The following is a 24,162-nucleotide window of genomic DNA, read 5'->3' on the forward strand; positions in this document are numbered from 1 at the left end:
ATGATGTCATGGATCTGTGGTTACTTAATCTATCTGGGATGATTTTGTTGTGATAAAGAAGGAAGCTGGTTGGGTATTTCCTCAAAGATCCTTTGAATTTTTGGATTCTTACCAAAGTTCCCGCTTGCTCTACCTTGGATGCCTATAATAGTGCCAATGAATTCTGTTTGTTTTTAGCTCTGCTCCTTCAAATCTTCCATAGTAAAGACAGATAAGTTTGTTGTATAATATAAAAGGCATATCAGAGAAACTTGTATCAGAGAAAATTGTCCTACTATTTTTCAGTTGTGCCACCTGGGAAGTTAATTATCCTCTGAGTCTGTTTACTCATCTTTCCAATGGATAATAAAATTTGCTTTCCAGGGTGTTAATGAGGATAAGTGAGCTCATGTATGCAAAGCATTTAGCACAGTAATGGCTTAGAGTCACCCAGGCAGGGCTAGCTCTTTCCTTTCCTTCTTACCTTTCATCACGTTACTTTGTGCCTAAGCAAACACCCACCAAAAGAAAACAAAAATAAAAAAATTGGAAGATGTCCAGTCCTTTAAGCATTATTTGAATGAATTCCTCCATCTCGTATGATCTTACTTAGTGGTTAGTTTCTCACTAGACGCCTCCAATCCATCTTCCACTTGCGTGAGACCAATAGCACTGAGTCCTGTTTGGCACTGAGTTGTCTTGGCTCTAGAAATTCCCTATATGCCCTAAATTCTCAAGCTACCATATTTGTACTCTCCCCGCAAGTTACATGGTGAAATCTTACTACTTAAAAAGTATTCCTGGAAAGACCAAGCTTGAGCTCTTACTAATCCAGATCATCTTTGAAATCCATAGGCATTAAAGAGATTGCATAACCAATTTAATTATATACTATTTTGGGTTAATCTTGAGTTATTTCATGCTTGTTATTTCTTTCCCAGCTGGGCTATAAGTTTTTTAAGACTGAAATAGTGGTTTACATTTATTTATAACTCACAATGGGTGGTAAAGTGATGAGTCATAAACTGTTTGACTGTTTGATGCCCAAATTCCTCTTAGCTACCCTTAGTAGTGCTGCTAATTTTATCTGAGCCACATGGTGTCCCTCTGGGAAAATTTAGATCTCAGTTTTTCTCTGAAATTTCCTAAACAAGGGTCCCAAATTCAAATACTTTTAGGGTCCATGCAGATTCATAAATAAAGATAATCAGGTGTAAGAATTCAGGAATTGGTGGGAGTTTTGGCAATAGGAGTTATAAGTAATATGCCTTGTCCAGAAGCAGAAGCACTATGATCTAGTTTATTGTTGTTGAAGGAAATTAGGTACATGTATTTTATTGCATTAAGAGAAGTCAAGAATATGGCTATTTATATAAAATTTGTAAGCTTTCTAACTTTTACAAGTATTTCAAAGAATCTCAAAATAGTGCAGGCCAAACTAAAAATACCTGCGGGACAGAAAAAAACATGTGATTCATTGGAGCAGGGCTTTATAGTTTTGGTTGAAATTAGAGTTTCTTGGGGAGCTATGAAAAACCTTGATGTCCAGGCCACAGACCAGACCAATTAAATCTATTGGATAGGAGGTTGCATGTACCTTCTCATTTCTTTTATAAATTTAAGATTAACATTATTTGTATCCAATAAGTGAGGTCTCAGATGACCTCAGTGTGATTGGATGCCTTAATTAGTGTAGACTTTAAAACACTAAAATCTGCAACGTCTGCCCCATTTACCAGCTTATTCTGGCTATGTGATGAAACTTCTGGTATCTTCAGCTAATTCCAGTTAGTTACTTTATTGCTATTATGTTACAGGGGAAAAAAAGGCATTTTTTGTGTTTTAGAAATAAATGTTCATTTAATATAAATTTTATAATACCATTTGTTCTCTGTAATATTTTCTGTCAGTTATTTTGAGAATGAATAGTTTGAAATCAAATGTCCAGATCAAAATAATTACCACTGTAACTATTTTGCAGTCTCACTGCACCAAATCAGCTCTGCTAAGTATGGCTTACTAAGTAAGTAAGGACTTTTCCAAAATGCTGATTGATCGATAAAAGTGTCTGTGTCTATAAAGACAAAAGATCAAAATGGGGGAACTGGGCCTCCCGGGTGGCGCAGTGGTTGAGTGCTGGGTTGCGAAGCTGCCTGCAGCCTCTGCAACACCGGTTCGATCCCCGATCCCCAGCCACCGGACGAGGGTCCCACATGGCGCGCAGACCTCTCCTGCCGCCCGCTGCTCCCCTCAGCAGTGTATCATCAGTCTGCCTGTTCTGTTCCCAGCTCTGGCTCTGGTGAATTCTCTCACCCTCCCGCGCTTCTGACTGTACCCAGTGCTTGTATAAATAAATAAATAAATCTTTAAACAAACAAACAAAAAAAACCAAAATGGGGGAACTAAGATAGGTCAACTATAGTTCTTCATTTTAATCTCTATATTTTAATGTGTCAAATTCTCCTGTGATCAGATAATCTGATCTTTGGTTTTGCTGATCCAGCTCTGATGTATTCTCTTTGTACAGATTTTCAAAAATTTTTTATAAATTTTTAATAGTCTTAGAACCCCTGGCCATTACCCCAATATCATACTTTTCTTTATTTTTCTTGTTCATCCTCTAATGTACTGCATAGGTTTCAGTCATTTTATTATTAATAATTGAATAGGCTAAATGCATTAACTTTTGCTAGTCTCTTGACCCCAAACTTTAAGGAACTGTGTTCTTTTTGAGTTGTTATTTTCTAGGCTTTGTCAAGGTTGGAATTGCTAGTAAACAAGATTTGGTCCAGGGGTTAAAGCTCAGCACTATCAAGCTGTCACCAGTCACTACAGCACGAGTTCGATCCCCGTCCAGGGAGCTGATCCACATAGCACAGCAAACCTCTCCTCTCTCACCTGCTGCTCCCCTCAACAGTGTATTTCAGTAAATCTGCCTGTTCTGCTCCCCACCTATCTCTGGTGAATCCTCTCACCTCCCCATTACTTCTGGCCTACACCCCAGTTCTTGTATGCATACATAAATAAAATCTTTAAACAAAGATTTGGGGGCTGTTACAACCCACAGAGGTACTTCATTTTGTGAACTCATTATGTAACAAAGATACCAGTATACCTTTGAAAAACTTCAAGCTAGTGAGATCTTGAGAAACATAGGTAATAAAGACCAGTTGACTTATTGCAAGATATTAGATTCAGAATTATAAATGAAAAAGCAACTGATAGATGATCTCAACAATTTGAGAAGTTGATGGAATGAAGAACTGTTACTGAAGAGATGATAATTATATTGAAGTATAAAAATTAGAGCTATATATTACAAAAGACTATGAATAATGGCCCAATTAGGTTACTTAGGTATAACTAGTATAATGATTATGCATCTGCAGGAACTAAAGTTGTCAAAAAAGTGTAACAAACTCATATAGTATTTTAATCCATTTTAAAGAAGTAATGGTGCTTATCTGAAGCATGAGTGAGAGCTTTTAGATCTTTGAACCAATACAGCTTAATAATGCAAGTTTATTTTAATTTACAAATTGATCTGTGCGGCCAGGTCCTTTTGTGTTTGAAGTATTCTCATTAAGTTCTTAGTTTAAGTCTCTTGTCAATCACCTTATAAATTTAATAAAAAGTTCTATGTATTTATAATGCATATTATATTTTTCTGCCACTAAATTATAAATAGCTTGAATGACCATGTTATTTACATTTATCTTCCTCTCTGTGCCAAGTACAATACTTTGCAACCAGTAGGCACTAATTAAATGCTTTTAAGACATATTGAATAAGGGCCTCCCTGGTGGCACAGGCTTTTTGAGCACGGTGCTGTTGGAAGCTGTCCACGGCCTCTGCAGTGCCGATTCAATCCCCGCTGGTTCGATCCCCACCGGTTTGATCCCCGCCGGCTGGATCCCCACTGGCTGTGGAGATACCAACATGGCGAGCTGTCTCACCTGCTGCTCCCCTCAGCAGTGTATCTTGGTCGGTCTGCCTGTTCTGTTTCCCATTCTGTCTCTGGTGAATCCTCTCACCCTCCCGTACATCTGGCCTATACCCCAGTTCTTGTATAATTAAATAAATCTTAAAAAAAAAGACATATTGAATAAATTTACATATACATTTGGGTGGTTCATCATGTCATTTGTAATTATCTGCCTAGTAGCTTATAAGATATAAAGGAAGTATATTTTAAATCCTATACAACCGAACATTAGAAGGAAATAAAGAAGGAAAGAAGGAAAGAAAGGAAATAAAGAAGGAAATAAAGCTATTTTAAGACTTACTCTGTAGTCACTTGATGTCACATAAAATATAGGGAGGAAGGCCAACCAGATGATACACGTGGTATACATGGTAAAACCAATGAACTTGGCTTCGTTGAAATTTTCTGGGCACTTCCGCGTTTTGAAGGCGTACACAGTGCATAAGATCACCAGGACCACGTCGTAGGTAAGGGAGAGCAACATGCTGGAATCTCTCACGTTGCATTTTAAGATGACTGTTTCCCGCTTCTCCGGAAGGGTGTGCCGCCTGGTGCCTGGAGCCTCCAGGATGAGCCACACAGATACCACTACAATTTGCACCAATATCAGACCCAGGCAGATGAAAACCTGAGAACTTGGGCTGATGAATTTTGGCCTCTGAGCGCCATTCTTTACCCCGTCGAAGATGCGGGCGATGCAGTTTGTCTTGGTGAGCAGGGCTGAGTAACAGATAGCAAAGGAAGTCCCCAGCCCCAATCGGCGCAGGGCGCAGATGACTGGTGACGGCTTGGCAATGAAGAAGAACGTCATGCAGTATGACAAGCCAACCCCAAACAACAGGATGTAACACAGCTCTCGGCCGGATGCTTTGACCAAGGGTGTGTTGTTGTGCTTGATAAAAACAGTCACAACCATGCATGTACACATAAAACCCAGGCAGGCGATAGTGACTGGGCCAATGGCCCAGGCATCTTCCCACTTGATGTAGTCCTCAGGAAGGTCAAAGCAGCCAGATAGGTCTGCAGTGGGCCACTGTCCGGGGCCACAATCCATACAGGTAAACTCGTCCACCAGGTATTCATAGGGCTCACAGGGGATGCAGATCCAGCAGCAGACATCCCCTGGTTGCATATTCTTCATTTCATTGGGGGCACACGGGTCACTGCACTGGGAAGTGGGGATTGAGTTCCGGGACCAATGGATAGAGTCCACGTCTAATGATAAGGTTTCTGCCCAGTGACCAACTTTCAAGTAGGTGTACTTGCCACCTACGTACTGAAAATTGAACACGTTGTATCGTCCCATTCCATCTCCAAAGGCGTCAAACTTGACAATGCTATCTGCACCTTTATTTGGATTGAATGGAGCTGTGACATGTAAAGTGAAAGAAAGAAAAAAGAACACCGTTTAGGTATCTTAGGTGTGACCAGTCAATTACTTTATGTCATACACTTAGCAAGACTGAAAACATGACTGGAAATCTCTTTATTTCCAATTTTGTCAACAGGAAAAAGAGATACTGGATCTAAATTTTATAACTTATACCCGGATGACTACTGGAAGGATCAAAGTTTCACATATGAAAAATAAAGTGCAATTTTAGAAATTCAAATAAAGGGTAATTTGAAATTGGACTTGAAGTCTTTTTAAATTAGTACTGAAAATGGGCCTCTCTGCTGGCGCAGGGGGTTAAGCACCACACTGTGAAGCAATCCACAGCCTCTGCAGCACGAGTTCAATCCCGGCTGGCCGGCAAGAATCCCATATGGCACGGCAGACCTCTCCTGTCTCGCCCGCTGCTTCACTCCAGTGTATTTCAGTCAGTCTGCCTATTCTGTTCCCTGCTCTGACTCTGGTGAATCCTCTCACCCCCTGCATCTCTGGCCTGTACCCCAGCTCTTGCATGCATAAATAAATCTTTAAAAAAATAAATAAATTAGTACTGACAATGCAGAAAGCAGAAAATAAAACATTCAACCTAACTACATGTAATTAAAACAAATTCTAAATAACAGCCAACATAAATAATAGGACTGCAAATCACAGGCTAAGAAATAGTACAGGGCCTCCCCGGTGGCACAGCGGTTGAGCACTGGGTTGCGAAGCTGCCCGCGGCCTCTGCGGCGCCGGTTCGATCCCCGGCTGCTCCCCAGCCACCGGAGGAGGGTCCCGCATGGCGCGCAGACCTCTCCTGCCGCCCGCTGCTCCTCTCAGCAGTGTACTTCAGTCCTTCTACCTGCTCTGCTCCCCGCTCTGCTCTGGTGAATTCTCTCACCCTCCCGCGCTTCTGACTGTACCCAGTGCATGTAGAAACAAACAAACAAACAAACAAACAAATAAATAAAAAACATGCCTCTATTAAAAAAAAATTCAAAAAAAAAAAGAAATAGTACATACAATTAACATCACAGATAATAGGATAATTTCTATTGTAAAAGATTCTATTAACCCACTTGAAAAATGATCAAAGAATATGAAAAGTGCTTTCATTAAAAGGAAAAACAAATGGTTCTTAAACACATGAAAATATACTTAATATCAGTAAAATTAAAAATGCAAATTGTCACAGGCAGACCAGAGGTCCTTTAAAGATATTCCCTGGAAGGTAGAAATGGTAAAAAAAAAAAAAAAAGAGAGAGAGATGAGTGCACTCAGAAAGGAATGTATCCCTGCCAACACCTTACTTTTTAGCCCCATGAGATACAGTTTGGATCATTTTTGGATCTAACCTCCAGATCTATGAGATAATAGATTTTTATTGCACTAAGTGGTTAAGTTTATAATTAGTTTTTATGAAGGCAACAGAAAAGAATACACAAAGTGAGATCTATTTTGCATTTATACATATGTTCTGTTAATGAGGTTCCAGTGAAATAATAAACTCCCCTAAACTCCTCGTGGGTATATAAATTGTTAAACCTCCAATGGAGGGCAATTTCACAAAAAAATTTCAAAATTGCAAATGCGTGTAACTTTTGGTAACTCTGACTTGTGAAATGTATCCTACAGATATACTTGCATATAAATGATATAAATCTTTTGATAATGTTGTTTATTGCAAGTTTATAGTAAACATGAAAATTACTTAGTTGCTAATCAATAAGTTTCATTAATAATGAATATGTGCTACATAATATGGAGATATAAAGGCATCTAAAAATCACAGTTATAGGTTAAAAAAGCAATGTGTAATATGGTCCATTTAATGTAACATTTAATATACTATCTCTTACGTGCATGGGGAAAATAGATGAACCTATTTTTTCTTTTCTGTGCATAAAGGACTCTGAAAGGAAACCCGAGAATTTTGGTTATCAGTAGGCAAGAGATAGGAAATGAGCAGATGCATGGGGATGACAAGAAGGAAATTTTTAATGAGGTCTTTTATATCCCAGTTGCATTTTTGAAGCTTGTTAATGTATTACCTAGTCAAAAATTAAATAACAACAAAGATTCCTCAGACACTTGAATAAACTTCTAACCTGAAAGAGGAGAGATTAAAACAACCAGAAAAAGAACCTTGGTGTGCACAGAGACAATGCAGGGAGCAAAAGACAAAAGCTTTAAAACAACAATGTGCTCAGAGAGATAAAGATGATATTGCATCTATGAGATGAGTACTGTATATTCTTAGAGGAATAACTAGAAAATGATAAGTTTTTTGAAATAAAAGAGTAGAAATAGAAATTCCATATAAAGGCTGAAAAATAAATTTGAGAGAATTGTCAAAGTCTAAATGCTGAGGTGAAACATAGAAAACAGGAAAATTGGAGAATCATTCTGGAATTTCAGCCTTCAGTAGGAGTTCCTGAAAGAGAGAAAGAGGAAATAGGAGGCTGTTATTCACAAAGGCAAACTGAATATTTGTGGGGAGAGGACCTGGCCTGGGAAATGGTGATAGAAGAATTTTCTCTTCTTTTATAATCTTGTTGAATTCGTGTAAAAGTTTTGCACATGTATTTTGATAAGGATAAAGAATGAAGAGTCATTGAGCAAGGTCCGGGAGAACAGTTTGCAAAGTAAATGAATTATGAAGATGCTATTATTGCAAATATAAGTGCTTGGTAAGTGGGTGATGGACAAATGATACTATTGATGAGATTACTAAATTGGTGAAATCTATAACCGAGTATGGTCTAGTGTCTAAATAGTTTAAGTACATAGAGCACTTTAAAGTAACTTCAAATGAATACATCACAAATTCTAAACAAAAATCCATTGTTAGCAAATGTGCCTTGATCTTTAGTTGGGAATAAAGGGTTTCTGTGTCTATACTAGAGAAAGAATAAAAACAGAAACAAGAAGAAAAAGAGAAATGTCTGTCCAATATCCCACATGTGAGAATAGCCCAGTCTTGAGTGGTGGTTCCAAGCGTGATGCTGGCCTGCTGATAAGGAGGCAGGTGAGAACACCGAGCTCTTGTACAGATGCTGCTGCGGTGATTGTAAGTAATAGAGCACCTTCAAACCCAAGAGGATTCATCTGGTTGCTTTCCTGATGCCTTTAGAGTTGCTTCTAAGTCAAATGGCTCACCTGGGAAATGGTGAAGTCCAATGAACCAGAACCACGGTTCTCTGGAGATCAGTTGCATAGTTCTTTAGAGTGAGGAAGCCCTGGGGAGTTTCCTGTTTCTCAAGTTGAATTTCACCAAGGGGAACACGCATCATTTGAAATGGAAAAATAAATCACTTCTCCCTTTGTTGTTGTAACAGAATGAAAGAACACAAACTAAAGGAGGGAAAAGGAACTGGAAGAGTAGTGGATTATATTTTTTCCGAAAATCTAATTTCACGTCCCTCACTATTCAAGTGTTTCAAAATCATATTCTCATTTTTGAGAAGGAGCCTGGCCTGGCCTCTGGTCAGGAGAATGATTTCTCAGATTAGCTTATTATCCAATTAATTCTGACCCCAGTTTTGAATAGATTTATTTGAGTAGTTTAGTACCAAGGTGACCAGCTCTCTTAGGGCCCATTTGGTAGCAGCGAGACAAGTCTTAAAAATATCATATGCCTTAAAAATATCATAGGTCAATGGCAGGAGAAAATTAAATCGGTTATTTTTTCCTCTCAAGTTCAGTTTAGGTAAGACAATAATGTGGCTCTAAATAGGCTTTCTGTAATGGAAATATTACTGCCACTGCCTGGGTTCACATTCATAAATACTAATGAAGGTTGCAAAAGCTAATAGCAGTGACATAACTCCAACCTCACTGAGGTTTCTGGAAGCTTCATTTGATGAATCGGAATAAAGACAAAGATGAGAACACAGAAAATGGCATCTTCCTTATAAGATCTCTTTAGAGGTAAAGAAGTAAAGAAAGCAAAATCCTTTGATTGGAGCAAATAGAGTCTTTTACAAATATCACGCAGCTGGGAGTTAGGAAAGAATAAGAATGAACGCTTGGCTATCATTAATTAATTTACTTACCTATTAGTAACAAAATTTCTGAAGCATTTCTTCCCAGTTATTTATCAACAGAGAGTAGCTGCTGGGGCAAAGCACCACTAGATGTCTTAGGTATTCAATTTCACATGTGAAAATGCTTGGGAAGCTCCTAAAGTACACAGCGAATGTGCGTGTTCCAGAAAAGCTATGGGAAGAACATTGCTTTTAAGGGGTGTTAGGACTTTTGAAGAGAACTCTCAGCTTCTCCTGAGAAGTTAGCACAGCTCATGTTTCTAATGCTTCATTATATGTTTTACTGGTTTCCCTATGTAGAGTCTACATATTATTGCACAAACTGTGTAAGAACAGCACTCCAGCATTCAAAGAGTGGAGAAAGGAGCAATCAACTCTTAGCCTAAGAATGAAGAATGGAGAAGCAAAAAACAAAATTGTATTGAGTCCAGTGTGCTCCTCTCTCAATTCAGGAATCAAGTTTCAGGCCTCTCATGGGGCCACTGAATCTTTGCTTAAGAAAACTGTTTATAATGTGAATTCATGCTAATACCACATCTCTTTTCTACTCTCTCTACCCCAACTTCTGCCCTTCTTGACAGATAATTTGCTGCTTTATTGAATTCTCTGTGTTGAATGTTTAGATTTTTAATAACTTTTGGTTGACATATATGTACAGGAAAAGGGGAAAAATAAGTGATTTATCACAACATTTAACATTATAATTAGTCCCCTTGTTCTCATCCCTATCACTCTACACTTGCTTCTCCCTAAATGTAACCACCATTATTCTTTTGAATACCATGAAAAATTTTTGCAAGATACTGGACTTTATATTGACAGAATTGTAAATATTATGTTGTATTTAATACCTTTTGCTCAAAATTGGTGACATTCACTCAAGTAGTGATGAGACGCTACGGTTGGTTCATGTTAATTGATGTATAGTACTTTAGTATATGGATATGCCACAATTTATATAGTCATGCTTCTGTTGAACTTTTTTTTTCTTTCATTAAGTTTTAACTTATGTGAATACTGCTCCATTCTTTCTTTAGCTGGATCCCAGAAGCAAACTCAATGACTGGATTTGAGTTTGAGTAGTTGATTTAGGAGTATTTAAGGGAGTGGAAGAGTAAACTATAGACAGGAAATCATCCAGTATCAAGTGCACAGATGAGCACAGCAACTCTCATTCTCATTGGATTTCTTTGGAAGACAGCATAGAATAGGATTTGGGATGTAAAGTCCCAGCTTACTCCCTAGCTTCGAAGGGCAAGTTTGTCATTGGTTGTTGGCTGATCCAGGGTTTGTAACTCCATAGCTCTTTTCAGCCTTCTCTAGGTACAGGCTGAGCATGTTCCTATGGCCAGAAAAAACTCCCTGGCAGTAACAGATGCTTATATTAAGAAGCCACGTTGTGTGTGAGAATAGTGAGTGCTGAGAGCCTGGAGGCAAGACACAGAGAATATCAACCACATGCTGCTAGAACTGTTCCTATACATGTATGCATTTCTGTTGTGTGTTGTGTTGGTGTCAAGTGTATATACGTAAACAGCAGTGAAACTGTGATGTATGTGACTTCCAGTTGTGCACTTACATAGTGTTTCAGCCTTTTAATTTTAGCTGTGCTGGTGGATATGTACTGAGATCTCTAATATTGTGTCATTAGACTGCCAGTTTTTCTGTACTTTCATAATGTCCTGTACATTTAACTTTAAGGAGATTGACTACAACAGGTTGGAAAGTTTCCTTTGTATGTCCATTTCTTGCTAGATCCTAAATCTCTCTAGTGCAGGGACAATGTCTTTTTCATCTTTTAGTCTCATCATCTAAGGCAATGCTGAGTATGTAGTAGGCATTCATTCACTAATTGCTCCCTAAGTTGGTTAGACTTATTAGCTTTATCTCAAAAACTTAAAAACATGCTAGTGACTGAGCCATACCATGGACCAACTAAATATCACTCTTAGGAAATGGGCCTTCTTACTTGTGTTTTGATAGTTTACTATATTGTTATTGCAACCAAGGTTTAAAACCATCGATTTCCAGCCAGGTGTGATTTTGTCCCCTAGAAAATACTTGCCTGGAGATGTTTTTGGTTGTCATGACTCAGGATGGGGTTGATTACTAGCATCCAGTAGGTAGAGGCCAATAATGCTGGTAAATTTCCTATAATTCATATAACACTCTCTCTCAGCAAATGAATGTCTAATCCAAAATGTCAGTGGTCAACACTGATATACCCTGATTCTAGGGTAATAAAGGTTTGTATTTATAGAAATATTTTTTATGATCTGAAACCTCTTTATAATTGGAAAACTCCCATGCCAGATCAGTTCTTTAGGGTGCTCTCATATTGAGGTTGCTATTACCAGGTTTCCTTTTCTGCCGATAATCATTATCAGTTTACATGCTCCCTTCAGTGCTCTCTTTTGAAGTCTTCTCTCTTTCACATTCATCCACAGCTTTACAGAATGAGCTCTGTTCCCACTTGACCCCTACCTCTACGACATATCCCACTTACTATACAGATTTCCGGGATTTATCTTGCATCCCCTTTTAAAAAACCAGTCAACTCTGCTAGATATCTCCTGGTTATCAATCTCTTCCTATGAAAAAAGGGAATTCTTGTCTGTAGCAAGAGGTGTCACATACTCTTTAGAACAGAATCTCAGTAAGAAATACTATTAGTGGGGAGAGTTAAATGTGGTATCGGTGGGAATTTTCTCCTACTTAATGTGCTTCCTCCAGCCCAAACTTAAGAACACTGTAACTTTGCAAAACTCACTAAAGGTTTTCATTTTATTAAAAAAAAGTGAATTATGAAGACAAATTTAGTTTGACCTCATGTTTTTTAATGCAACCACATCAAGTAGAAGAGCATAGATTAAAAATTGTATATTTAAAGTCTTTCCCCAAAGAAAAGTTGTAGAGAATTATATAGCCATGATTTCTTAAAAAGGAAGGTGTCCGTTTCCCAGCATTCGGTCCTCTACCTGCTATGTGGCAGATCTAAGTGTCACACCAGAGTGAAATGCCACATGGACAGAAGGTGAAAATGGCTAAGAAAATCCCATTTAGAGAGTAAGCCAGCAGTGCAAACTATAAAAATGCTTTTGAAAAATGGTAACAGAGCCAATATTCTGAAGAATGTAATCGTAGTAAAAATAATACTTAATAAAATGAGCTCTCCATTTTTAAGCAAACAATATATGACTTTATATAAAAAGCAGAGTGGCAGAAATTTTATTCAGCCTTTGAGAATGAACTTTCCTAAGATAAGCACAGCAGGTAAGCACGAGGTAACTGAAATGTCTGTAGGGGAAGCAAATTAATTTTTATTCTCTTTTCTTACGCCTGCATGGACATGCATTTGACTCTGTGTAGTATCATGTAAAAAGAATACCAGAGAAAATAAATTGCTTCTCCTCCCAGCATGCAAGTCTGTTGTTAAGTTGTTTCATGTTTTCCTTAAGCCACTGGAGCACAGCCTAGTCCTCTGTCTTCCCAGAGAGGGCTGTAGTATTGAAGCACAAGATTTCGAGTGACCTTGTCAGGTCATCAAGCACATGCAAACGCTGTTAAGAAATTCCAAACCCACATCTTCCTCCAAGAATTTCTGTTCCTCTGGAAATAATTAAGCTGACAAGACAGAAATTAAGAGGTTATGTTTTTTCTCTTCAATTCGTATCATAATTTCTCTTTTGAATTATTCTGAAAACAAGGATATTAAGGATATCATAAATCTGGTTATTTTGTTCCTTCTTCGAAAGTATTCCTGAAGATTGATTAACTACAGAAATCATTTTGGTTGATATAATTTTACCTCTTGCCTTTTTTTTTTCAACTGTGTTAAATTTATTTATTTATTTTAAGATTTATTTAGCTGTGCTACAACTGCTGGGGTATAGGCTAGAGATGCGGGGGATGAGAGGACTCACCAGAGACAGAGTGGGGACCAGAACAGGCAGACTGACCAAAGTACACTGCTAGGGGAGCAGCAGGCGAGAAGGAGAGGTGTGCCACGCCATGTGGGTAGCTCTCTGGCCGGCCAGGGATCTAACTCATGCTGCAGAAGCTGTGGATTGCTTCATAGTGTTGTGCTTAACCCCTTGTGCCACCAGGGAGGCCCAACTGTGTTAAATTTATAAGATAGATAAAACTGGTGATAAAAAGGTGATATATCCTTATATTACATTTATGTAGATTATATCTAGTTATATAATTGATATCAATATAATTATATTCTATATTATATAATGTGTATTAACTATTTATATTTATATCATATAACAATTATACATTATATAATATGCAATTGTTATGCTTAAGGGATATGTTTAGGGTCCTAATGACAAGTTAATTTTAATTACTGTTGTATGTATGTAGTATTTTCTTGAATAAATTCCCACAATTTCTACATTTCCTATGTGGCATCCTACTGAAATTCGTAACATCCTAGACTTACCCCAAATCATCCTTGAAATTAGTGAAGAAAATGATAACATTTGCACTTCATTTCCAAGCAGATGTGTAATTTGGAGCTTGGCACAATTATCCTTGGGGTTCTTCCACTCCTTTTTCTCTTTCCCTCTTTTGTTCCACCATACCCTCTTATTCCCAGTACTGAATCTTCCTGTGCAACTCTAGCAAAACTTACTTCCATCAAAGTAACATATTCTATTTATGTTATGTCAGAGATGTGCATATTGTAAGAGGTCATAGTTAAGGGACAAAGCAAAAGGTGATCATGGTAAATTATGGAAAATAAAACCTAATATTTCAGTGGAGAATTTTGGGTAGGGGTAGGTTTGTTCACTTTTCCTAAAATGATATCCTTTGGAGAAAGGGAAAAATGCTTTTGTTCTCAAATCCTATTTTAGTCTCAGTATCAGGGCAAGCAGTTTCTGCTCCTCAGCTTCCATCCTTCCCATCTTATTTCCTTCATCCACAAAGGAGAACCTGCAGATCTGATTGGCAGAGTCAGACATTCACTGGACTCTCTTCATTGATAGTATCACAGTAATTAAGAGACAGGCAGGCTCTTGCCTACCTCTAGTAGAAGACAACTTAGATGGATGAATTTTTGAGGGCCTGCCTGAAATTATACCCACTTCCCTTCTCCAGGCTGTACACACTAGGTAGGGCTGGCAGCCCTGCCCCTCCTCCAGGCTTTCTGTTCTACCTGCTACAGGTGGGGAAGGAAGAAAGACCTGCCACAGACTACACATACCAAAGGTTATTTGGACAAACAGGTTTGGAATCTGCTCTGATGACCAATAATTTAGACAGTGGTGTGGAAAAACAAAACCGTTTTGGCTTCTGGCCTCTGCCAGGTGTTCTTGTTAGAATGTGAGAGAAGTCTTGTAGAAGGGAGGGGAGTGGAAGGGGAAGTCAACCATTTGCTCAGTTATTAACAACATTTGATATGTTTCCTCTCGGCTATTGATCCTCATATAGTTAGAAACCAGGAGAAGAATAGAAACAAGAATGTAGGATTTGGCACAGAATCCCATTCTAAAGCCCTAAAACCTCCCACAGATCTAACCACCCATTTTCCCTATTATTTGTAGTTTATAGCATATCTAGCAACAGCCAAAAAGGGCAGAGATCAATAAGAAGGAAATGAATCTCAGCTACTTAAAAATGATTTAATGGCAGCATTTGAATTCACATATCTATTATCTTTCAGTTGGAGTTACAGAGCGTGTACTAGTGCTAGGAGAAAAAGGCAGGGAAAGTAGGAAAAAGAGAGGGGCAAAGCAGTAGAGGAAGCTGAGAGGATGGAAGGAGGATGATGAATACTGACATCTCAATCTTTGTCCTGAAACTGGATGTTGATCGCTGTTTTTACCCTATACTGGCTCTCATGACAAAATATGCTGTACACGCAGCGGGGTCTGGCACACAGGGGGTGCTAGGTAACAGGAGGCTGCTGTTGCTACCGCAGACTGTTGTGGTAACCTCTTAGCTAATTTTCTGTATCTGGTCTCTCCCTATTGTTTCTGGTTCACGCTCTTCTTCAAATGTCTTTAAACCATCACAACCTGTTTCTTGTTACTTCATTGCATAAATGCCTGGGTGCCCTTCCTTTTGCCTCCAGCGACAAGAACTTAAATTTTTGTTGTTATTCAGGCCAAACAAAAATGTTCTAAGATAAAAAAATTTGTGATGAAAATAACAAAATTAAACAGGTTTCATTACTGGATGTAGGAGTTCGTTTTTTGAGCATCTAATTTGTGCATCTGCTTTGAGAGTCATCCATATCGATGTGGCATACTTTCCCCAAGTTTTGGAGAACCAAATGTTATTTTAATTTATTTACTTTATTTAAGGATGTCTAACATCTTGCGTCTGGATATGTCTTGGAACTGCACCCAACAGAATAAAGTATCACATGGATTTCACAGCCCTGCATAACGTGGCCCAGCTCATCAGTCACGCTTTTTATCCTTCCCAAGCCATAAAAAATTCTAACTGCTCCATGCCTCTTTGTCCAGAAGCAGCCTGCACTTTACCCACCTGTGTAGTTTACTTATTCCATGCCCTGTGCTTTATATATGCCCCTTCTTCCCCGAATGTCATAAACTTGTTCATATTCTTTAAGGCCAGCACAGACATTGCACCTGCTGCCTTTCACTGTATCACTGCTCAAAGTGTAACTCCTCTCTGTGATCCCCTGTATGATGATGTGTCTTTGGGGGGGGGGGCACTTGTCATCTTTTTCTTATATTATAATTTTTTCTGTGTCCCTCTTTTCATTACTGTCTTATTATCACTATGTTGTAAATTCCTCAAAGGCAGAAACCAAAGTTTATCATCTCCCCAACAGAAACTGCAACCTGGGATCTATAGGGTAAATTCAGCCTGAGAAATGTATTTTTAAAATATCTGAATTGGGGGCGCAGGGTGTTAAGATGCAACCTAAGAAGCTGTCTGCTGCCTCTGCAGCATGAGTTCAATCCCCCGCCAGGGAGCTAGCCACATGGCCCAGCAGACCTCTCCTGACTTGCCTGCTGCTCCCCTCAGCAGTGGATTTCAGTCAATCTGCCTGTTCTGTTCCCCACTCTGTTTCTGGTGAACCCTTTCACCCCCCACACCTCTGGCCTGTACCCCAGTTCTTGTATGCGTACATAAATAAATCTTTAAAAAAATAAAATATCTGAATTGGTGTTCTTCATTAAAATAGTGAAAGAAAAATGTAGATTTCTTTTTCTCTTGAAACATACGAAGACCTGGCTACCCTGTATTACAGACATGGTTGGCAGGGGTTCCAGTTTGCCTGCTCCCCACCTGGATCAGGGCAGCCTACTTGATAGTATACTTGAATTTCCACCCCCTTAACAATGTCTAATACAGGGCCTCCCTGGTGGCGCAGCGGTTGAGCGCTGGGTTGCGAAGCTGTCCGCAGCCTCTGCAGCGCCGGTTCGATCCCCAGCCGCCGGGCCAGGGTCCCACGTGGCGCGCAGACCTCTCCTGCCTCCCGCTGCTCCCCTCAGTAGTGTATTTCATCAGTCTGCCTGTTCTGTTCCCTGCTCTGGCTCTGGTGAATTCTCTCACCCTCCCGTGCTTCTGACTGTACCCAGTGCTTGTATAAATAAATAAATAAATCTTTAAAAAAAAAAAAAAAACAATGTCTAATACAGAATATATTCTCCAAAAACATTTGTTTAAGCCAGGTATAGACTACCTAAAATAATTGTCAATGTAAAGGAAAAGTGGGGTGGGAAATCCCACAATTTAGAAATATAGATTTTTAAATTTTGGAAATTATAGAGTTTTAAAGTTGATTTTCTTTTCAAAACGAGGAGAGAGGGAATATGTGTGGTGGTGGAAATAGCAAATAAACAAGTGATGCTCAACCATAAATGAACTCTCTTCTGAGTCTCAGAGCCTGTGTGTGTGTACACCTCTGCCAGAGTATGATTCATCCTCAATAAGTTGTCTATTTGTAGAGAGTCCCTGGTCTACACCAAGTGATCTTGAGAGCATAGGCTGTGTCATGCACCACTCTGCCCTGGAGTCTGACTGGAATCTCAGTTTCAACACTTACTGATCAGTTCACTTATTAGTGTCTCATTCACCCATACAATTACTGGGTATATTAAATTAAGGATACTTAGCACCATGACTAGCATATAGAAAGTGTTCTGTAACTCTTGGGTTGAATATTAGTGTCTGCTAATAGTCAATAAATGTTAGTTGAACGAATGAACGAGTTAGTGAGTGAATGAATCAGTGTCTACCATTGTGTAGCCACTGAGCTGTCAGCTTGGTTTTCTGAGCCTTGGTTACATGGCTTGGATCTGCTCCGAAAATTGTTATATGAACCATAATGTTTCTTTAGATTGCAGATTTCATTTTCCTAAATTAGATTAAAGCCACCTAAATGTTTATGATACCTCTTTTGAGTTAAAAAATTCTTTGCTCTTTATTCAACATGTTTCCATGGAATAAACTGTAATTTTGACTAATCCTGTTCCAACTTTTGCAAGTTGCTTATTCATGAACTGAGTTCCACCTTACGCTGAAATCTTCCTGAAGATCTCACACTCACGTATAAATCTAGAAATACTGAAGAACTGTTAGACTTCACCTGCAGGAAATAACTGTGGTTAGGAAAATGAGGAAGAAAGAACCTTTGACTATCTTTCTGTACCTGTCAGTATATCTGTGCTGAAAGGCAGAGGGGAGAATCCTGGGAGACTGGACACATTTGCTTAGGAGAGTTTGTTTTGGTCTGTAGAAACTTAGATCTGCTTTCCTATTTCTATACTTGGTCTCGGAACGTATAAGATTTTTCATAGTAGGGATTATGTCTCATTAACTGTTATAACCTTAGCACCTAGCACCTAAATAAGTCATTATTTTTGTATAATTAGTGGAATTAATGAGAATAGATACTTTTTTGGAAGGATGGGAAAAATTAAGGTCAAAAGGGAGTTTTTGTCATCTACACCTAGAATTTGGCAGATACCATTGTCTGTTTCTTCTATTCCTGCTTTATTTTGATTTCTGGGTACCTTATAAGAGTGGTAATGTGGTTTTTTTGTTTGTTTGGTTGGTTTTTGACTATTTTCTCTGTAGCAAATGCTTTCTGTGTCAGAACTAATGACAGACAACTTTAGAAGGCCATGGAGAGAGCTTGTGGTTTTGGCATTCATGGGTTAGAACAATATACATCTGGGATCAAATGCCTCTGAGTAACTGCACAGCAGAAATTGCTGTTTTGAGTCGAGTCCATTCTTTGGTGCTGAGTGTAGCCATTGTGGTGTGTTTGTTCCTCTTGGCCTGCAGAGCAGCATGGCATTAGCTTCAACCCAGCCTCTCTAGCGCCAATTGTTGCTGCTATAGTGGTCAGTTTTCAATACTTTTCCTAGAACAGTCCCCAAATTGTCCTTTAGCATTTCTTTTGTTGGCTTTTGGGTGTACAATCGTCCTTCTTGAATGCACTATATGTTAATTCTTTAGAATCAAAAGCAATAGCACTTGAGGTAGCAATTGGAATGAACGAAAAGTCCTTTTTTCAAAGCTGTTCTTGATCGTGTATGATTTAAGAAGGAAGAAATTTGCAAAAACTTTGTTGCAGGAACAAAGTGGAAAGGTGAAAAACTAATTTTTCCCCTTAGTTTTCTGCTTCCTGCCCATGCACAAAGACATACAAACAATGGCAGCTATTTCTTTCTTTTTTATTTTCCTCCTGTGAATTCAACAAATGGAATCAAGCATCTCTGACTGTGATAATTGCAGAGGAAAATAGTCTTTTAGTGGAGTATTTGGAGCTGTTTGAGCAGACTCAGAGGGTATATATTTTACAAGTGGATGCAGCTTACAAGGAGGAAGTCCAGAGAGAAGATTTAAGGTCACTGTGTGATTACTTGGGCAGATTCTCAGGCTTCTTTGCCTCATTGAGAAGAGACACTTGTGGTCAGCAGTGTACATCTGCAAGTGGCCTTCCTGGACCAGATCTTCTATTCCTAATCATTATATTTAGTTACTAAAATTTTAGGGGCTGCTGGAAATTGACTAAGGATGCATATATTTGCTGGACATAAAAGCAGTGCACATATATGCACCTTCTTTTATTGAATAATAAATGCCCTTGCTTTAGCTCACTGGAATCCTGTTGAGTAGTTCCTTCTCATAACCACATACAGAAGGAATGATGGACTATATTTATGACCCATATCGACCCATTTGAGTGTCAGCTATGTACCAGCCCTTCCACTTTACACATATCATCTGTTTTAATTTAACTCATGATTTATTGACAGTGTCCTGATTGTCCTTTAATAGATGATAGAATTGGATGTTGAGTAAGAGAAATTATCAGAACCAAACCCAGGTCCTTGGGACTCTAGCACTTTAATTTTTAACTATCATGTGCTCTATTCTACCTTATTCTGCTTCATGGGTCCCCCAGTCTAATTTACATTTTTGTTTGTGTCCTTCATCTAAATGAAGGACTTCATTTAGATGTGACTTCATCTACCATTGTCATTTTCACATACTGATTCAGTTGTTTCCAATGCAGAAACCATGACTTATTCATTCTTAATATTGGCTTAGCATAGCAAAAGGCACACAGTAAGCACTTTAGTAATTGCTTGTTGAATAAATGATTAAGAATGACAAACAGGGCTGGTCTCTCTGGAAAATAAATGAATACCTTCACAGTATGATTTGAAAATTTCTATAAATGGGTCATTTGAGAAGGAATATATTTTCCTGTTGTCACCATGGAAAGCTCTGATCCAGAGTAGAAGGAATACCCTGGCCTAAAATATGAGATAAGGAGCTAGGTCCAGGGCACACATGTATGTGCACGTGTGCACGTGTGTGTGTGTGTGTGTGTGTGTGTAGTGCATGATCTACTTCAGTAGATCCAAATTCTCTGACTTTAGCTGCATTCTAGACACTTTTGTGGCATAGTGGCTTCTAAGAGATTTAGTATCATTGTTTTGAGCATCTAATTTATTGATGACTTTTGAGACCATATATGTTATTTTTTTGAGGTCCTATTTGTGAGTTTTAATTGTTAACAATTAAAAGTCAATCTTTTTAATCAAGTTGAAGTGGGAAGTTGAGAAATTTTAAAGGCCCTAATTTTTCTCCATCTGTCCTGATTTACATGTTACTTCTTTTTTTTTTTTTTTAAAGATTTATTTTATTTATACAAGAACCAGGGTATAGGCCAGATGCGTGGGAGGGTGAGAGGATTCACCAGAGACAGAGCAGGGAACAGAGCAGGCAGACTGATGAAATACACTGCTGAGGGGATCAGCGGGCGAGACAGGAGAGGTATACTCGCCATATGGGTTGCTCCGAGGCTGGCGGGAATCGAACCGGCACTGCAGAGGCTGTGGACAGCTTCATAGCGCTGTGCTCAACCGCCATCAGGGAGGCCCCTACACGTTACTTCTTTTAATAGCAACCTCATGAAATGGGTTCCATCACTACCCCATTTACTAAAGCAGCTCAGAAGACTACATTTATATACTTCCAGAGAAGTAGATTTTTCATGCTAGTAACTGATCTTCCAGATTGTAATCGAGACCCTCCTCACTATCCTCCTACCTTCGTTTTCCATGCTTAAAGAGCAATAATCCTCATAAAATAGCATTTGGTAGGTTATGCTTTTGATCAAAATTTTCAATGGGCTTTACCATGATGAAAAATAATTCAAACTTCTCAGCAGGAAACTAGATACATGTAATTCCTTGCACGTGTAATTTCCTTTGTCTGAGCTCCTCTTTTATTTATGTTTCAAATCATGTATTATTTCTTGCTGACCTCACAAATTAGGATGCGTGACATTTCTTTATATGCCCACAGCATTCAATTATAATGATTTGTTCATTAATTTGCCTAGGCCCTAGTAGATGATAAGGCTAAATGAGTAAACAATAAGCCCATATCCTTGCCTCCATGGAGATTATACTACTAAGGTTAAAAATGAACAAATAATACAACTTCACACTGTGATCAGCAAGTGCTGTCATAAATATAAAAGAGGTAGCACAGTAGTGGTGGAGGTTGGAAGGATTCTGTACATAGGATGACCGGAGAAGGCTTCTTCAGGGAAGTATTTTTGAGCTGACCTTAAATTTAAGAAGGAACAAGTCATTTGAAGCTCTGGAGTAAGAATTCTAGATGAATGGACTAGTAAAGGAGCAGTAAAAAGAGAGTGTCTAAGGTTGGTATGATATTGGAGTGTTTGATGGAAAAAAAAAAAAAGAAAGCCAATGTGGTTTGTGTATAGAGAATAAGGGAAAAGTAGTACAGGCTATGAGCTTGAAGTGGCAGAGAGGCGAATGGATCTTACAGGGTCGTATGGAATCTGGTAATGTGTTTAGATTTTATTTGGTCATCAGTGAAAAGTGTCCAGGGCATATTATGTTTAGTTAGGTTTTCATAACTCTGGTTACTATATAGGGAATGAGTTCTAGGAGCATACAAATGGAAATAAAATCACTGAGTTGATGTTTCAGGAATCAAAGCTGTAGAGAGGGTTGGATGACTTGGTAGAGGATTAGAGATGACAAGACATGGTAAGGTTTAGGATGTTATCTTTTGAAGTGATACTTGTGAACTGAATGGTGGCAGTAGGGAAAAGATAGTCAATCTTTAACTATAGATTTTTATTTAAATAAGTGAATAATGGTGTCATTAATTGAGACTGATAGAACTGTTGTGTTGTTGTTTCAGGTACAGCAGGAGGGGTGAATATAAAAAATACCCAATAACATTGAATTGGATATGTTAAGCTTGAGATGTTTTCTAGATATGTAAGATGAGATGTCAAGAAGGCATAAAATACATAAATCTAGATACCAGCAGAAGGTCAGGCATGGAGATAAGAGATTTATGAGTCACAATTAAACAGAGATGTTCAATATTAGAGATCTGAAGAGATAAGTACAGAGAGAGTTGATAGGATAGAGACTTGGGTGTCCAAATAGTTAGAATCTATACATAGAATCAGCAGGAAAAGCCTGCAAGGGGACTAAGAAGGGGTGGTGACAGAGAGTGTGGACTCATGGAAGTCATAGTATAGTGTTGTAGAAGGAAAGAGAAGTCATAGATGACTAAAGATGAACAAATAAGGAAGTGAATGGTCAGTTGTGCCCAAAGTGGATTCGATTTCTCACACCGCATTGCAATGACCATTTCACTCATGTGTATTCTCCGATAGATTCTAACTTTCTTGCAGCTAGAGATTGACACCATTCTATTCTCAATGTATACTACAAGCCCTAACATGAATGGATGCTTGATAAGTATTCACAAATAGATACATGAATAAAAGAATTCTAAACCCTAACAATATGATAGCTGAATTCTGACAAGCTCTGAGATTCTGAAATATATTTGCTATTCCTTGCACTGACCTCCAGACCAAGGTGTACTTAAGACTGTCTGTCGTAGTTAATAATAATAAAAAAAAATGATTAAAAGCAGGCCCCAAACAGGCCATTGGATAACATTCATTTAAAAATGATGGACAGCATGGAACGATACACTATACAGGAGGGAGCTAGCAAGAATGACTGAGCTATATTTTGAGTTAATTTTATATTCATAAATGAGATTGGAATTTTAGCTCTGCTTTGATTCACCTCATCGAAAGCAAAAGGGAGTAGTGAGTATTTCCCCACAGGAAATTTAAAACTGAATATAGCATAGATGGTAATGCTGTTTTTGCTTAACTTTCAATAATGTATCATTTTATAAATTAATAACAATCCTAAGGAGATACATTAGAAAGGACACATAAAACATTTAAGGTTCCTTAGAGGAAGGTATTCATAATTTTAAAATCATTGTGATAATTATTGGATAATGAGGATTCTTAAAACTATATCTGATCTACACCTTGACAAGCTTCATTTCCTCTGATCTCTGCCTTTATTCCCAAATGAAAGAAAAGAATACATTTTTTTCCCTTTATTTTAATGTTATTAACCAACTGTTTCTATCCTCTGTTGTCACCACCTGTTTTCATCCTGCTTCTAAATATTGGAGTAACTCAGGACTCAGTACTATGCCTTTTTCTCTTTGTTCTCCACATCTTTAAGTGATCTATTATATTCATTGTGAATTTAAATATGCCAGTGATCCCCAAATTTATCTCTAATAGGAATGGCCTCTAAAATACAGATTCTCAAATACCACTGTTTACCAGGCTATATATTCAAAAGTTAGGGAATCAATGTCTATCTTATTCTTCAGAGAAAAAAGTGCTTGACACTTAGCTTCAAGAAATGCGCAGGCAGTTGAGGGCAGCCCTGTGAAGCTGTCTGCAGCTCTGCAGTGCCGGTTTGATCCCCGCTGGCCTTGGAGCAACCCACCTGGTGAGCAGACCTCTCCTGTCTTGCCTGCTGCTCCCCTCAGCAGTGTGCTTCAGACCTTCTGCCTGTTCTGCTCCCTGCTCTGTCTCTGGTGAATCCTCTCATCCTACCGCGCATCTGGCCTGTACCCAGGCTCTTGTATAAATAAAATAAATCTTTAAAAAAAAAAGGAAATGTTTGAAAATCTACATTGAATGCAATATTGAAAAGTGCTATTAACAGTGTGACTGGGCAGCAGTACACTTGGGTTTGACCATTTCTTTATTGAAAATCTCTGCCTTTGCTATTAGTATCGCTTTCTTCCCCCATCCCATCTCTCTTTCATTGCTCAAATCAATGCTGCCTTCTCCATGAAATAAATGGCGTATCCCCTCAGCTAGGTACTCATGAAACTTTTTCTGACCTTTCTTATGATACTTAACCATGGATGAATTAATGCATGAA

The 24,162-nt window shown here is 38.5% G+C and overlaps 1 protein-coding gene across 1 annotated transcript in view; it reads right to left on the reverse strand.

The window, feature by feature from the left end:
• GRM3 (glutamate metabotropic receptor 3) overlaps positions 1-24,162 on the reverse strand; it is a gene marked incomplete at both ends in the record, with an annotated part of 84,406 nt that overhangs the window by 18,818 nt on the left and 41,426 nt on the right. Inside the window, one exon of the mRNA XM_084230359.1 lies at positions 4,266-5,332. Within this exon, the coding sequence (XP_084086485.1) occupies positions 4,266-5,332 (1,067 nt within the window). The remainder of the gene's footprint in view (positions 1-4,265; positions 5,333-24,162) is intronic.

This window comes from Talpa europaea (assembly GCF_964194135.1).
Source record: "Talpa europaea genome assembly, chromosome: 3".
Lineage (NCBI taxonomy): Eukaryota > Metazoa > Chordata > Mammalia > Eulipotyphla > Talpidae > Talpa > Talpa europaea.